At 47.9% G+C, this 16,289-nt stretch overlaps 1 protein-coding gene across 1 annotated transcript; it reads right to left on the bottom strand.

The window, feature by feature from the left end:
- Nucleotides 1–1,381: 1,381 nt before the first annotated feature.
- MYD88 (MYD88 innate immune signal transduction adaptor) lies at nt 1,382–15,882 on the bottom strand. Its single transcript, XM_075492308.1, has 6 exons — nt 15,386–15,882; nt 10,355–10,486; nt 8,289–8,469; nt 7,131–7,222; nt 4,948–5,122; nt 1,382–3,206 (listed from the first exon to the last, which is right to left on the bottom strand). Exons 1-5 carry the CDS (start codon nt 15,741–15,743, stop codon nt 4,968–4,970), a joined length of 918 nt encoding a protein of 305 aa, XP_075348423.1. The 5' UTR covers nt 15,744–15,882; the 3' UTR covers nt 1,382–3,206; nt 4,948–4,967.
- Between the last annotated feature and the right edge of the window lie 407 nt (nt 15,883–16,289).

The following is a 16,289-nucleotide window of genomic DNA, read 5'->3' as shown; positions in this document are numbered from 1 at the left end:
GTTGTCTGGTAAAACCCCAACAGGTCTGACAGAGATGCTTTCTAATAAGCTCTATTAGCATGCTTTCCAGTAATGTGAACCTTGTAGTTTTTGTTTCTTTTTATTGCCTTATTAAAAAGTGTTTCCAGGATGCTCAAACAACATTTTCCCAGTCATTTTTATGCATAACTACATTTTCTTCCCTATGCTAATTTTCTTCCACTAAATGTGCCTTCTGGACCAAGCAGTGCCTCAATCATGATAAAGTGACTCTTTTCACATCAGCGTAATGAAGAACAGAATTTGATCCATCAAGAGGCAATTCTTCATCGCACCCTCCATCTCTGAAGCTTGGAACATTCTGCAGCGGTTACTGAATTTCACCAGGTAAACACTGTCCTCCAGTACCCAAGGAAATGGCGCCGACATTCCTGCATCGGAATGAAGGAGAGGACTGGGAATATTTCTTCTGGCACAAAAGGAGTAACAGATAGAAAGAGCTACCACAGCTGGACCCCCTAACCCCACCCGAGTCTGAGCTACTGCCAAATACAGGCAAAAATCATTAACTGCTCAAAAACATCCAAACAGGTGAGTGGCATCAAGCTGCGCTGAACGTGATGGGATACCAGCACTTCTGGGAGTGGGACTCTCCTGGCAGGCTGCTCTTGCCAGCGATTTCTATCTAGAATAATGAATTCAGACATGGTTTCTGTATCACTGTGCATATGTTCACTCATAGTAGCCATAGCAAAGACGTTACGTCACATGCTTTATAGGGAATATTGTCCTGCAGGCGGCTTAATGTATAGCCTCTCCTGTTGTGAAGTGCAGCTCATCCTTGGCCTCCAGAAATTCCTTCCAACCAAAACTTCCGTGGTTCAGTGATCCTTCGTCTTTTCCTGTGGCAGGGCCTTGGCCCGACAGCTGCTGGGTTTGTTAAGTTATTTCCCTGTCTTGGACTGACTCGGAGCCAAAGGAAATAAAGCTGGCAAAATCCTCCAGATCGCTGCACTGCAATATATCTCCTGCCGGGGCCTCTAGAAAGGACGTGGAGTAGGAGCTCACCGTCCAGCATCCCTGCTTGCTGGGGGTGGACAGCGGAAGCCTTGGCTCCATCCCCTCCAGCCTGTTGGGTACCAGGACTGAAGCAGGTCCAGGATGGTGACAGACACAGACTGCAAAACCAAAAATGAGACCTGGAGAGGAACCACACGTGTCTGAAGTATGATTCCTTGATAATTTTCCTCCTGATGTGACACAATTCTACCTCTCCCTCTTCCAGGGATGGCCAAAAAGCTCCCCTGAGGAAGCTGTTTAGGCAGAACAAGAAAACAAAAAAGAACTAGCCCGATTTATTTCTCACTAACACTTCACTTTGAGACCTGGTATTTATTCTCTGATGCCCAAGAAGGAGATTCAGCCTGGTGGGTTTTAATTCTTTATTTTAAAATGTTTTCACAAGTAGCAAAAGTTTGGGTTTTTGAGGAGGAAAAAAACACAGAATCATTGACTATTTTCAGAATGGCTATAAAACACATACGCTTTTCCGAAGATTTGTGTCAGGATAGAAAGTAATATAAATATCTATGTATATATATAAAAATAAATGATTTGGTACTAACAGATTCAACTAGGACAATTTCAGTGAGGGAAAGAAACAAAATGGAAAAAAATGTAACATCACAATTTTGTAAATCCCTTTTTTAAAGGTGTTCAAAATTTTGACCTTCCACTGAGTATGAAAGAGGGGAGGAGAGCCACAATTGCCACTGAAATGTGTTTACAATAACTAGATTTTATATCATTCATAGATGTCACACTTCATCAAGTCACCGTGACAAGACAGATATGAAAATGTCAGAAGTGCATAAACTCTGTTTTTTGCATAGAAGAGGATACATATTTAAAGCACGTATTTTATGTTTTAGGGCTGTTATCTCACTTTACCCCAAAATAATTATTTTAGCCTACAAGACAATTGTAACTGCTTGTAAGAAAGCAATAGTCTGACAACAGTAATATTTGCCCGGCATCCGAGCCAGGCAGACAGAAGGGCTGCGGCACAGAGAGCTGGGTGATAACGAGATCTCACTGAAGCACTGACATCTTTCACAATTATTTGGAATATTGCATTTATCTACTGGAAGTCAGAAGATTTAGAAATTCAGCTCTTGTCTTTCCCTTGCAGAAGCAGCACTTTCCCTGTTCAGCGATCACCAAATCATCTCCTACAAAGCTGACTATTTTGCTGCTATTCTTTTTTCCTCATTTGCCACATCCCATGTCCCAAACCACCTATCAGGACTCGCACAGAAGACACCGCATGAGGTTCAATCTGCCAAGATGCTCGCTATTTTTGGTATAGCCTCCTAAGAAGAGGGTGCAAGGAGCAGAGGAAGAAAACCCACTCCTCTTCTCCATCCCAGACCCCGTCCATGATAGCGGGTCAGCGTGCAGCTGGTCCATCCCTGCGTCTCTCCTCCATCCCCATCCCACCCAGCAGGCAGGAGCCCTCGCAGGGTGCCAGCATGGGCCATTGCCTCCCTCTAGCGTCTGCAGCTCGGCCTCCTCTGCCTGTGCTTTCCCTTAATTAGTTACCGGAGTCCTTTCAGCTCTGAAAACAAGAGGAATCTGGTTTGGTCCTGTGCGTAATGACCCATAATTAATGTTTATAGACACTCCAGAGTATGAGAATTCACCGAGCCTCAGGAGCGCCTGGGGATCAAGCAGCCTCCAGAAACTCTTCTATAATTAACATTTAACAATTATGCAGAAACCCCGAGGCAAGCAGCTGTCTCCGCTTCTGCAGGAGAGGCCTGAGGGCAATAGGACATGAAGACGAACTATTTAGAAATCCATCATCAGCTTAACTTTTCTCCTCCCATGCCCACGGACTTCTCACTTGTTCTAGCAAGACAGAGAGGTGCAAACGTCACCTTGGCACGATGGCAGCAGTTACATTTGTAGGAGGGACTGAAAAACACCCAGCTCATGGGCCTATCCAAAAATGGCCCCTGACGCTCGCGGGAGGTGTGTGAAGAAGCTTCACCGTGTTCAGGTCAAGGGCTGGCTGCTCTCAGCCAGGAGGAACCAGCAGCAGCTCGTGGACAGGACTTCACAGCACCCCCTGGTAAGGGACCATTCATTGACAGGGTGGGGGAGGAAAAGGCAAGAGCACACTTTTCTGTCTGCACCTCAGCTCTGATAATGCTTTAAAACAAATCCTAAAAGAAAAAAAAAAATCACATCCAGATGCAACCCTAAAAATGTAAACTAGTAAAACATTAAGCCATAAAATCAACATGAGTCAGTGGCTGAAGTAATGAACGAAGTGCCAGAGTTCAAGCAACTGCAGATACATAAGCAAGATTCTTCTCTTCCCAATTTAAAAAGTAAATATTTACTGTAAATCTGTTTAACACACCAATGGGTCGCTTTAAAGCACGACTTTGGGCAGAACTCTTGCCCCTCACCCCTGAGCACTGAGAACCGATGAGATCCACCAGGCACTCTGCAGGATTCAAGGCTAAGTCTCACAAGCACAGCAATCTCAATGTTGCTCCTAGCCTTAGTCACAGAAACACATTAATGATCACGGGGGTTATTAAAATATGCTCTTTCCTATTAATGTTTCCTATTTTAAACAGCCCAATCGATAATTTAATACACTCTTTATTCAATATTTATCCCTGTACCTTCGAGGCGTCCCAAAAGCTCATGTGTTTTGGAAGGCTCTTAAAGGTGAAACAATTTAAGATCTGGACCCACTTACGTGCACAGCTCTGTTCCTGGTCAGGTCAACGAGCAACAGCACCCCACACTTTGTGTAGTGAGGACTTTCACTGAAAATACGTATTTCAAGACTGAATTTCTACTAAAGAAAGGCTCTATTGTAAACCTTTAATAAGATCTGGGAATATAAACTTCTGGTATAAGGTCGCTTAATCAAATGTGACCTGAACAGAGACAGACATGACCAACATGGTAGAGTGTGTCTTTCCTTACACTTCTTGCTTTCAAAGGAAAAAATAATTATGGCAAATCTGAGGGACTGCCTCAGAAAATACTAGTGACAAGGGATTTACCCTGTAAATGAACATGGGACAGGAATATTGTGATATAACTTGAGGGAAACATCCACAGAAAATAAACCAAGCTCAGTAATTCTGCATTAATTATAATTACAAGGATAATTGCTCTAATTTTGCAGATATTGCTAAGAACAATGGGAGAACCATTCATTTCTTTGCAGTGCTTTAACAATTAAAATACACTTCTGCTTTTCTCAAAACAAAGACCAAAGGAGACTATCTACCCTCAGAACAAGTGTGGGCCAGGGAGAGCCCACACGCATTCCCTCGCACTGCCCAGCAGCAGGGCTGGAGCGCAGGGCAGGGGACATCGTCCCTGGCAGGGCAGGCTGGGCCCCGCTGACCAGGTTGCCAAAATAAGTCATTCTCATGGCACTGGTCATTCACAAAGCAGGAAACAGAGTCTGAAACCTCAGTTCCTGCAGATCACCAGGCAGCCATGGGATTTCACTGTAATTTAAAAAAAAACACCAATCCTAGATGTTACTATAGCCATTACATTGCTTTTAAAGTAATAGGAAATATTTGTTTAAGAAAGCCTGCAGTTTGAGGCTCCGAGGTCTTACTGAATGCTTCAATAGAGCCTTCTTGTATTAGACGCTCAGTCTTTAAACGTATATCTTCTATATTTTCAGTGAAAGTGCTTACTACACAAAGTGCTGGATGCTGTTGCTCACTGACTTGAGCAGGAACATCCACACAGTTGCTTTATTTCCCCTTCCAAGTTATAAAAAAGTGCTAGAGAAAATTCTTTGCTCCCGGTCGCAGGCTCCAAACACCAATTGCAAGGATCCAGGTTCTGAAGTGGTAAAAGACCCTGCGTGAATGACACCACGGTCCGAAGGCACAGCCAGGATAGATTACAAAAGAGCACCTAGCTCTCATGACTTTGCATCACGGCAGCATGAGGGATTTTGCCAGTCTCATCCAGAACCATTTTTTGGTGCAAGGATTGGTGTAATCGCAAATTGTAATGAACCGTAAGATACTTGGAAACTCGTTCTTCATGGTTTTGCACTTGACTGGAATCAGCCGTTTGAGACGAGCACCTGAAAGACAGGTCACACAGGCAGAGGATTACACAGAGCCACAGTCAGATCCTCTACCCATTTTCTCCCCACAGCAGTACACACATCACAAGATCCAGGTTTGCTCCTGATCTTCTGTCACCTCATTATAATGCAACTACCTCTCACTCTGGAGAGCAAGTTTCTGAATCCCAAGCCCTCTGCTAAGAACATTTCACTCAAATGCGTAGCAGGGCCCCATCTAGCATGCGTAGGGTGGCTTGCGCTGAAGGGAGTGATGAAGGCCTAATGAAAACTGCAGACATAAAAGAACAGAGCCCAGTTCCTTGTGGAACGCAAACCAGAGTATACAGTCCTGACTACTTCCAGGTGTGTATGAAGAGAAAATTGAGAGACTAAGCTGCTTCTAGACGGTCAGCTTTGCTGGGTTACCTCTCATTCTTTTTCCTCCTACCCTGATTCACTCAGACTGCAGACAGTACCCACCGATTACAAGGGGCTGCGAGGAATCACTCCGCTAACATGAACTGCTTTTTTTGAGGCACGCACAGTATCAGACAACTCTCCCTGTGATTGCTGCTGCTTGAAGGAGCAGCTCTTCTAAAGAGGAACCTCTCCCCTTGTAATTCTCCATAGGGACACCCGCTATCAGCCAAACTATGCTGCCCAGCACAAGTGGTGACACTGAGACCTGGATTAGGCAAGAAACCAAGATTTCGTAACTGCAGCAGATGCTTAAGTAATCCATGGAGCTCCCAGAACTTACCACCAAACCCTTCTGTGCGTTAGTTGCCCCACGCAAACAAGTAACTCTGTGATTTCTGTAAGCCTGTACTTACACAGATGTTTTTACCAGTAGAGCTCAGGTCATTACAGATGGGCATTTCTTTTCCTGTTATTCTAATGAAAGATATGATGCCAACAAAAAACTGGTGAAGAACTAAAAGGACTTTGCTACAAATCTTGATGACTGGGGGCTGATGCAGCATGCTAGGGGTGTTCAATGGATTAACGGCCATCGTATGAAATTATTGTGTCAAGGAAGACGGAGCTAATTCCTAGCTCTGCTACTGGCTTCCAGTTTAACCTCTGGCACGTCACTTATAATACCATGTCAGATACCTCATCAAGAAAAGATACTTTACATGCAGATGCTCCTACACATATTACGTATCCTCCATACTATTAGGCTGTGCTGCACTTACTCCCCAGCAACACACACAAGTGTAGGATAACTAGTGGTTAGAGAGAAGCAATCTGAACAGACTTGACAGAAGTAAATTGATGGCTTTTCAATTCAGAACAAAATATGTAACAGATTCTTCCAATCCAAGTTGAACATTCATTCCGTATTTTGTTTACCTAGCCACAATACTCAAGGATCTCTGCAAAAAGCTGCAGGTTCATTACCTGCTACCCTATTCCCAGCATTTACTCACACCCTGAATTTATTATACTTTTCTCTTTAGTAACGTATTTCCTGTATGGATCTTAAGGCACTTCACAAGCCTGACATGCAGCTGCAATGTCTCTGGAGCAGGCAGCGTTAACCTACTTGACAGCTGGAGCACTGAAGCATCGACAGCTAAGCTTCTTGCTTGCGGTCATGCAGAAGGTCAACGGCAGGGCAAGGGACCAAGTCTGGGTCCCTGCCTGCACAACAAAATTATAAAGCCACCGTTAGCTTTAATGGCTGCTTCTAATAGTGATAAATCTCTGTGTGCTTAGTGAAGGGCATTACACCCAGGGCAAGCCCTGTGCCTGGGTGGACTTTCACACACGTGAAACGTAGGTCAGTGGTGAGAACTCAGGTCTGAGACCGAGTTACTGGTTCTGTAACTATCAGTTATTTCTTTTCTCCCTTCTCGCCTGTATTTATCTAAGCTGTTTAAACACATCTGAGACTACCCCTCATTCTGCATTTATGCAGTGCCCAATAGTACAGCACTGATCTCAGCTGGAGGTGTTACTGTAACAAAAATTATAACATCGATATGCAATTTTAAACGGGATATTTGTGAGATCTTACCTGGGGAAAGACTAAGAGCAAATTTGGTCTGAAAATCACATTCATCACTTTCCAGGTAATCATCTGAAATGACGACCACCATCCTCCGACACCTGAAAATAGAGAAGTCAGGGGAGAAAAAAATAAAATGTCAACAGAGATACTTCTTATTCTCACTGCTAGAAGTATGTATTCCTTTGAATTGCTCTGGTGGAGAAATGAACCCACCAGTGGTGTTCCAGCAGGAATTAACTACAGAGCAAGAACTACTGACAGACAGATAGCTACATTACGCACAAAAACCTGATTATGGATACACACTCATATACTAAAAATGAAGAAATAGCAAAGTCCAGATTGTCTGTACAATCTTTATTTGATCCTCTGTCTCTATATTACAAATAATGCCATCTTAATTATCTGCTTACATGCTGCCTTTATTGACTGAGCATAACTGGTACTTTTTAATATAAGAATGAACTGGACAGAGCTTTATTGTACTCATATTACTGTGAATTCACCTAGCTTCATAAATTTGAGCTTTATTCTCCAATTTGTTGCTTACATTCATTTGAGGTTTCTGGTTGTAAACTACAAGTTAGATTCTTTAGGGAAGACTATGCTGTACAACAGCCAGGACAGCGAGGCCTTATGAGGGCATCTGTTAATGCCGAGCTACCTCCCTCTGAAAGGCTGATGTTTAAAACCCAAACACCTGCCTTGGGATTTTTCACTCTCTATCTGAGGAGCTGCTTCTATGTCCCACAGCTCCCACCATGCCCGAGTCCCACATAGGTCTGAAGGATCCTTGAAGTCAGTGCCAGAGCCAACACCAGTGCTGTCCCCTCAAACTCCAAACTGTGGGGTGGAGCTAACTCAGCCTGGAGCTGTATTCATTTCCAGATCACCTCCACAGATGTGACTGCAGGATAATCCAGCCAAGCAGCATCAAATTAGTGGCAGCATCACTATAGTGGCATCTTCCTTGTGAGCACAATGAAGCAACATGTTTGGGAACGCTCGAGTCTTCCTTCTGGAGCCAAGAGCATAAAACAAACCCCATGAAGACATCCTTGTGGATTTTTGCTGCTTCACTGGCACCACACTGCAGACATTATGGTAAAATGAACGTAATGTTCCATTACACTCAGCTGTCCCAAACAGCCACGGGTCACTTACCTCCTTTCTATAAGTTCTCCGCTGATGGACCACACACACGTTCCTGGCAAGACATCCCGATCAAATACACAGAGCTTCAGTTTGAACTCTGTTTGTTCCAGCTCCCTGATCATCTCCTGGACAAAGTGAAGGTCTTTCTGACAGTAGCAGATGAAGGCATCAAACATCTCTGTTCCGTTCCCTGAAACCATTAAAAATTTAGCTGTCATCTTCTACTATAAATGAAGTTAACTCCTGTAGTGAACTTTTACTAGCTGCCACAGATTTTGACTCAGAATCAGGAGCTCTGACAGACAAGCTCTGGCCAAACTTGCAAAGGTAATTTAACATTTTACCAGACCAGCTACCCTTCAGCCCAGACTCATGTCCATAATAGGGCTGGCAGGAGGTAACACATCTGCCTTGACTGCTTTGTTCCACAGTCCAGGCTATTCGCATAAACCCACGTTGGCTGGCAGTGGTTAGGGAAGGGCAGCTGAGATGCAGACATGCAAAATCTGCAGAGGCAGTAACATCCAGCCACAGGGAAGGCGGCAGAGACAGAGTCTGGGAAGAATTAGAGGGAGCAGAGTACCCCAGAGGATGCAACTCTGAGCCCCGATGCTCTGGGAATTCACTGGGAGTTATGCATCTAAAATATCCTTGTGGCTCTGGGTCCTAGTTCTCTAGTTCAGGTCACAGAGATTCAAACTTCCCAACCAAAACCTTCCTGCAGGCCCTTCATCCAGCAACGTCCTGACATCTGCTGTCCGTTGAGCTATGAGGTAGGCCTTGAAATTTGGAACCTGTAGTTTTTCTGGCTAAGAAGTCGAACTTGGGTACCTGAAGTCATATCCTAAGTAAATGGCCCTGTTTTCCAAAGATGTTAATGGCTGGCAGCTCTTGTTTATTTAGTAGTTATCCAAGTATTAAAGTGCTGTATTTTAAGGGCAATGTCTCTCATAATTAAGTGCCTTAATACTGCTGGATGGTTTTCCACTGTGTTATTTTTTTTTTCCATATCAATGTCACTACATATATTTTCAAGTTTTTATGCCAGTTAAAGCCTACCACAGTGAAAAAATAGGTCAGACTCTAAAAGCTGCTGAGAAAAGTATCAACCCGGCAGGCAGATGCAGCCCAAGAAGCATCCAGTCAAGCAGAAGGGCAACTGGCTGCCAGGTCAATCAAACTGAGGGTACTGCTTTAGGGGCACAGCACTAACTTCGGGGTCACATCAGGCAAAGCTGCCATGTACAAACACCAGCATACTGGTCTATGGACATTTGGGGAGGGTTAATGGTGTCCCCACGTCCAGCAAAGGTGGCCACCCAAAGTCGGACTCGCCAGAGGAGCATCCGAAGAGGTGAGCTGACGCGTCTCCATTCGGCCTCGGCTGCTGCTCTGTCTGTCACAGAACTTTATAGGCTGTTCGCCTCCTCAGCCCGCGGCCGCACATGCAGCCCAGCGTGCACACACGCGGCTGCGGGCTGCGCCCGGCACACGGTTAGAGACGCAGAACTCTGTGCCCGCAGCCCAGCATGCCGTTGCACATGCACGTGGCTGCACATACAGAGCTGCGTGCACAGCCCAGCAAGCACACACACAGAGAACTGTGTTTCCTCTCTCTCCCCGCTTCACACCCAGCCGTACCTCAAACCCTGCTTCCTTTTTATTCAAGGTGGTTACATCTGCTGAAGACAGGGCAGCGTAGCCAAGGCAATCAGCTCTGACATCCTTCCCCCTCGACGCCAGCCCGCTGTACTTTCAGCAGCTGTTGCTCTGTGCCAGGCTGTGCTAAAGGACACATTTTTGGGAAGTCTCTTCCCACATGTGTCCAGTGGGCTATATGCCAGCCTGTTTCTGGGTACGGCGCTCCCTAGAATTGCTTTTCCTCTCTGCCCTAGGAAATAGGAAAACTGAAAGTGCCTCCAGACTACCAGCTAAAGCATTCTGGCCGAGGCTGTGAAAAGTCACGGGGAGTAAGGAAAGCAAACGGGTTTTCTGTACTTCTCACAGGGATCTGCTACAGCTGAAGGCAATGCCAACACGAGGTACCACGCAGCACTGTAATCACGGGTGCTTACCGTATGGATCATCCCTGGTGGTGATGCCCATCAGTTCTGACGTCTTTGGCACGCTGCTGTCTACTGCTGGCACTTGAAGCGGCTGGTCGGCCTGCTCCTGCTTCCTTTGTAAGTACTTCTTACAGTCCTCCTCTGCAAAAACACACAACCAATGTGAGAGGCTCCTGTGACGGTGGTTTTACACTGCTGGAGGTCTTCAGAAGAGGAATAGCTATTTCATGGGTCAGGGATATTAGAGGGAAAACCCCTGTCTGGTTTTTGGTACCTGTTTATGGACCTGATGTCCTGGAATTTCTCTCACCCCTTTTCAAACCTCTTGATGCTGCCTCCACCGCCTCCTCTAACAATTAATTCCTGAAGCTCACTCTTGCTGTGTAAAGAATTACTTTCTTTTATTTGTTTTAAACCTATCTCCTCCTATTATCCTTAGTTCTAGTATATCCCAGTACACTTTAAGCAGCATGCATCATGTGCGTAACAGGTCTCAACTCCACTGTCTGCTCTCATTGTTATGCATTCTGGAGTATTTAAAATCATCAAATAACTTGGGGGGGGGGGGGGGGGGGTGGTGTCTCAATTAGAAGTCTTCATATTGTTTTTACTAATAAATGTAGACACACACTAGCTGAGTCGCACTGCAGGTGACGATGAGTACATACACCCACCACATACAGGAGGACCACGTAATGTTCTAGCGAGCCCCTGAAATGGGCTTTAGGTTGTGCAACAACTAGTGGAGATCCTCCTTAGCTGAAGCGGAGGGGGTGCGTACATCCCCTCTGGGATAACTGCAGGGCAAGCAGGCCTGTCACGGTTGCTGCTGTGAACTTCCCAAACAGGACGGTGATGGACACAGATCTATTATAAACAGATTTTGTTTAAAAATGAATGATAACTCTAAATGTAAAGTCTTTGGAGAAGTGACAAGAAACCCTGCAGCCTCTGCCACTCTGCAATATGCAATTACAGAAGAACTTGAAAGTAAAAGGAGATTTGAAACCAGGAATTAACAAAAAGATGAAACTCCCTAGAGCCTTCTCCTTTACTTAAAATTAAAGAAAACAAAAATACAAGTATAAATCAGGAAAGTACTGATCACTCAAGAGGGTTTGGCTGGCACAGTGGCAGAGATCGCTGGTACAACAGCAGTAGGAGAGTAAAGGATCTCCTGTAAGTGCAGGGTGCGGGGGAGAGCCCGGTAAGCACTGCTGTAACACTGCTGTAGCCCTCATCGGTAAGGAGTGGGTCTGCAGGAAGCCCAGCTCCTGAAGCCCCATCCTCTGCTTTTATCTCATAGTTTTGCATCTCGTGACTGGATTATCCCCACTCTAATAAAGCGTCAGATCTGATCAAAGCTTTTCTTGAGGTTGAGGCATTCCCAATCTGCCTCTCTCCTCCCCCTTCCTCCCCAGTCCTGCAGCAGAGAGAAGAATCAGCCGTGTTCTCGACCAGCCAGAAGGTTCCCATGTCAGGTCTTTCCTCACTAAAGCACAAACTGTTGTGCTGCCAGCTGCCTGTTGCTGTGAGGTGTGTACATTTCGTGTCAGGTAAGTCAGTGTCCTTGAAATCATGATTAAAGCCACTCTGAATTGGCCAATGGGTTCAGAAGTTCCACGGGAAGGACTAGCATGCAGGCACCACCTTACCTGCGCCTTGGTCCCGTAGGTAGCCAGCTTCACCATCCAAAATATCGCTGAACAGGCAAGAACAGGCGACTATTTAAAGACATACTAATACTAGTGCTCAACACAGAAATGTTCCTTTTAAGTGTATTTGCTCCCCATCTTCTCTCCTTGTTTCTCCCACCTGCACAAGTGGCATCTATGCTGGTCTGACCTGCGTTTTTCTAGGCTGGTGCCCAGAGCTCATCACCACACCACTCACGACTGACACACAACACTCATTAACACAAGTGTTCTCCTGATTTATCTAGTCAAGCCTACGTGCACAATTTCGATGGCATCATGCTGTAATCCCAGACCCCATTTATCCCTACAGGATAAACCTGAGAGCTGGGCAAAGCTTTCAAAACAAAACACCGGGGCCTCATGGTTTTATTACAAGTGCAAACAAGGGACGCTATTGCACTGAAAGTGCCAGCAGGTCCAGTGAACCTGAAAATATGAAAGACATTCAATAATTTGGCATGGATTAGTCCCCAGTTGGAAGCAGTGCCTGACTGTACAAGAAAAAGGATGCAAACCAACACAAAGTAGCAAGAAACTCCTCCAAGCTAAGTTGTCCCACTCCACCCAGCATCTAACACACACAGTACAGGCTTTACATTCCTCCAACGGTCAAACAAAAGCCTGAGATATTGGAGAGAAACAATAAAAACATGAAACCTAAAGTGCAAAATGATTAGCACGATGCAAAGAGGGAGAAAACAGACCCGGTCAAGCAAGAAAGCAGCATCTTTATAATGGGTCAGGGGGAAACAAAAATCATTGAGTTTCATCAGGAAAGAGCAGAAACGTACCAAAGCAAAGAGCTTCACATCCCTGAAGAGGATGGTACAACAAAGTAAGATGCTGGGAAAGACCACACTTAGGGCAGATCTGCTAGGATGGAAAAGCTGCACCGTGCCAGTGTCTAGATTCTGACAGTGTAACAGGGGAGCTGCTAAATGCAACTCCACTGTACAGAGCGGCCAAAAGGGGAACTATTCAAGGCTGTGGGAGACGCCGATTTTTAGCGTCCCAAGCAGAGCCAGGAATGGAGCACGCCATGAGAAGAGAGGGAACTGGTTCTGCAGTAACCACAAACCAAACACGTCCTCTGGAGCTGCACAGCACCAATGAGTTGTGTTCCACGGCGATGCTGTGTCCCAAAGGAGCTTGGCTCATTTGCCCACAAAAGGGCATCAGGTGGCACTTGGGAGAGCCCAGAGTGTCCAAGATATCTGTTATGGGCTACCAGGTGTGACACTGGACCTACGAATGACCTGTGTCCATCAGGAGGTAGGGGCCATGTGGGATGTCCTGAGGCCTCTCAAATGACTTGAGAAGCCTTCGTGCAGGCAGCTGAATCGTGCCCCAGATCTGCACGTCCTATAATGAAACCACAGCCTGCAGAAACCTCAATGCTGATGTTTTCTGATTCTGAGCTGAATCCCACTGCAGGAGCCCTAACGGCGTAAACAAAGATGCCCTTGGCATCAGGAAATACTGTGCGTAAGAGTGCACGCAATCGTCCATTTCCCTTTACGAGTGTAAATATCTCAAACTTCTGCAAGAGCTCGGAGTGCTAGCAACAGGCCAGAGGCCCTAGCTGCAACCCTCAGCCAAAAATAATACAAGCGAGGAATGGCCACGCTGGGTCAGGCTGAGGGTCCATCCTGTCTCCAGCAGTGGTCAACAACAGATGCCTAGGGGAGAACATAAGGATAAAATAAGCATACAGTGATATTTTCCTAAAATAATCTTTTAGGTATAATCTACAATCTATTTTTATAATCTATCTTTTTGGACAATTTGCAGTTAAGGAATTTCCTGAGCCAGAGGCAATATTTTTATGGTGAATAGCCCTCAGTAGGTCTTTCTTCCACGAATTTATTGTCTCCTCTTATCAGCGTGACCCACCCCCGGGCTAAACTTGTGACTCTCCAGAAGCCCAGGTTCCTCCCACTCATTCTGCTGTTGTCTATTCAGGCTCTGACAAAGACCGTCCACCACATTCCTGTCCAGTGGGCCAGCTCCTGAATTCAGGGCCAGAAGCAGCCTGGGTGACACCCAACGTTTTTGTGAAGCCCCAGCGCTCTTGCACAGCTGGAAGCTTCCGCTATTTGTTATGAACCTCTAGTCGGTGGATCACGAAGCACACGGATTTTTTTGTCTTTCCCAAAACAGGGTCTTCAGACCGCGTTCTTGATTAGGAGGAATGGCAAGAGTATGGGAAAGTCCTCAATCGCTTCTTGGTCAGGCTCTCTACATAGATGAATTTCTACATCTTCACTTACCTCCATGAGTAACAGGAAATGAGATTTATTATTTCTTCATCACTAACCCAGTAAATCATATTATACAACACAGGACTTCAATGGAGTCTCTGGCTTTGGAAATCCCTTGGCAATGAATTTCCCCTTCTGATGACAACTGGCTTCCCTCTGAATTTCTGTGACCGTGAAGAATACGAGGAGTCTATAAAGACCAAGTTATCAAAGCAGCACTAGGGCCTTCATACTTCTCACTGACCTATCTCAATTTTTTTCAGTTTGCAAGGAAATTTTTTTCCCCTCCATTATCCAGTTAATTAATTTTCCCTTCCATTATCCAGGTCCACACATCCCTCATCTCTCCCTGCAAGTATCTTCCTATCACGCTAGACGCACACATCATCATTTTCACACTGTCCCGTGTCCGTGCAAGCTGCCTCCTGGCTGACCTGGCCCAAAGCATCCTTTGACACGCAGAAACTTTATTATTGAAAGTTTGGGATAAGCGGAGGCTCCAGATTACTCTGCAAGGCTTACGGTTAGAGGAAATGAGGCTCCTATAAAACCACCGAGGAGGTCACTCCACGGTCTGGGAAGCGCTCTTCTGTTTGCGTGCAATTTTTTCTTAACGTCGCCTCCCCGGGCAGAGCAGCACAGACCAGCGTAAAGAGCATCCCCTCTCTCCCAGGCATCAAGGAAGCAGCGAGCTCAGGCGGGCCCTGCTGTCGCAGAGGGCGGCAAGAGCTGCACGCAGCCTCCCCAAGAGAAACCCCAGCCCAGAGCCCCGGCGAAAGACTCGGCCCCTCCGGCCCGGCCCGGCCCGCAGCAGCCCCACGGAGGCACGGGCAGGCTCGGCCCCGCTCCCGTAGGGAGCGCGGCCTGCGGACACCCGCGGGCTGTGGCAGGCCCTCGCTGCCTGAGGGCCGAGGGGCACCGCTCCGGCCTCGCTGTCCCCTCCCCGCCCTCGCCCTCCCTCACGCCGGGCCGGGGGCGCGGAGGGCTCCCCCTCTCCCAGGGCCGGGGGCGCGGGTCGGAGCCGGGCGGGCTCCGGGAAGGGGCGGCCCGGGAAGGGGTGTGGGGGTGCCGCCGCGCCTCACCCACGCTGTCGGCCAGGTCGAGGAGGACGTCGTGGCGGCCCAGGCGGCGCAGGAGGTCGAGGAGGCGGCCGACGGTGGCGCCGCCGGGGCAGCGGCACTGCCAGTCCTCCAGCAGGGCGCCGGTGGGGTCGGGCCGCGCCTCCAGCCGCCGGATCTCCAGGTACTCGCAGCCCAGCTCCTCCGCCAGCGCCGTCCAGTCGGCGGCCGCCGCCGCCCGCGGGTTGAGGTAGAGGCCGAGGCGGCGCCGCACGCTGTAGTTGAGCGCTACCATGGGCACGGCGTGGAGGTCGGGCTGCGACGGGACGGCGACGGGGCTGGAGCCGGGGCCGGGATCGGGGCCCGCCGGCGCCGTGGCCATGGCCGCGCCGCTCTCGTAACTTCCCCCCGCGCTCCCGCGGCCCTTTCGCTTCCCGCCTCGCCCCGCCTCGCCGCCGCCGCCTCCCGCCCTCCCCCGGCCGCCGCCGCCGCCGGGCTCTGCCCGCCCTCCCGCTGCGGGGAGCGGGGCGGCTGTCGGGGTGCGCGGGGCAGGGCTTTTCCCGCTGCCTGGGCGGACGCTCGGCTTTCTCCACGGGAGGCAAGCGGGGCTGGTTTACCGCCCCGCCCTTCGGCTCCGCTTCTTCCCTTACGGAGCCGTGGGGCAGCCCCGGTGGGGACGGGCGGGACCCGGGGTGTGGGTCGGGGAGACACTTCTGCCACAGAGGGAACAGTGCTGTTCCTAAAGCTGGTTTCCTCTATTCGCCCCACATCACCCCATGACGGCTACATTCCTCTCCAGCCCCCTAATACAACAAACAGTGGGATTCTTGATGTGGCCCCGACAGGGCCGTGTGTTCAAAATCACTTGGTTTGTCTCCTTTTGGTAGAAGAGCTTGCTTTTGCATTCCATGTCAGTTCTTTTCTCAAC

The sequence above is a fragment of the Mycteria americana genome, chromosome 2 (genome assembly GCF_035582795.1).
Source record: "Mycteria americana isolate JAX WOST 10 ecotype Jacksonville Zoo and Gardens chromosome 2, USCA_MyAme_1.0, whole genome shotgun sequence".
NCBI lineage: Eukaryota > Metazoa > Chordata > Aves > Ciconiiformes > Ciconiidae > Mycteria > Mycteria americana.
Note: the sequence above shows the minus strand (reverse complement) of the source record. Positions and strands in the feature narration are given on the sequence as shown.

What these genes read in the sequence shown, in the direction of transcription:
- MYD88 (XM_075492308.1), bottom strand. Translation starts at nt 15,743, where the DNA reads ATGGCCACGGCGCCGGCGGGCCCCGATCCCGGCCCCGGCTCCAGCCCC. An exon ending in CACCAGGGATGATCCATACG is followed by an intron (nt 8,470 to 10,354) that starts GTAAGCACCCGT and finishes TAATGGTTTCAG; the next exon opens with GGAACGGAACAGAGATGTTT. An exon ending in TGCTCTTAGTCTTTCCCCAG is followed by an intron (nt 5,123 to 7,130) that starts GTAAGATCTCAC and finishes CCTGTCTTTCAG; the next exon opens with GTGCTCGTCTCAAACGGCTG.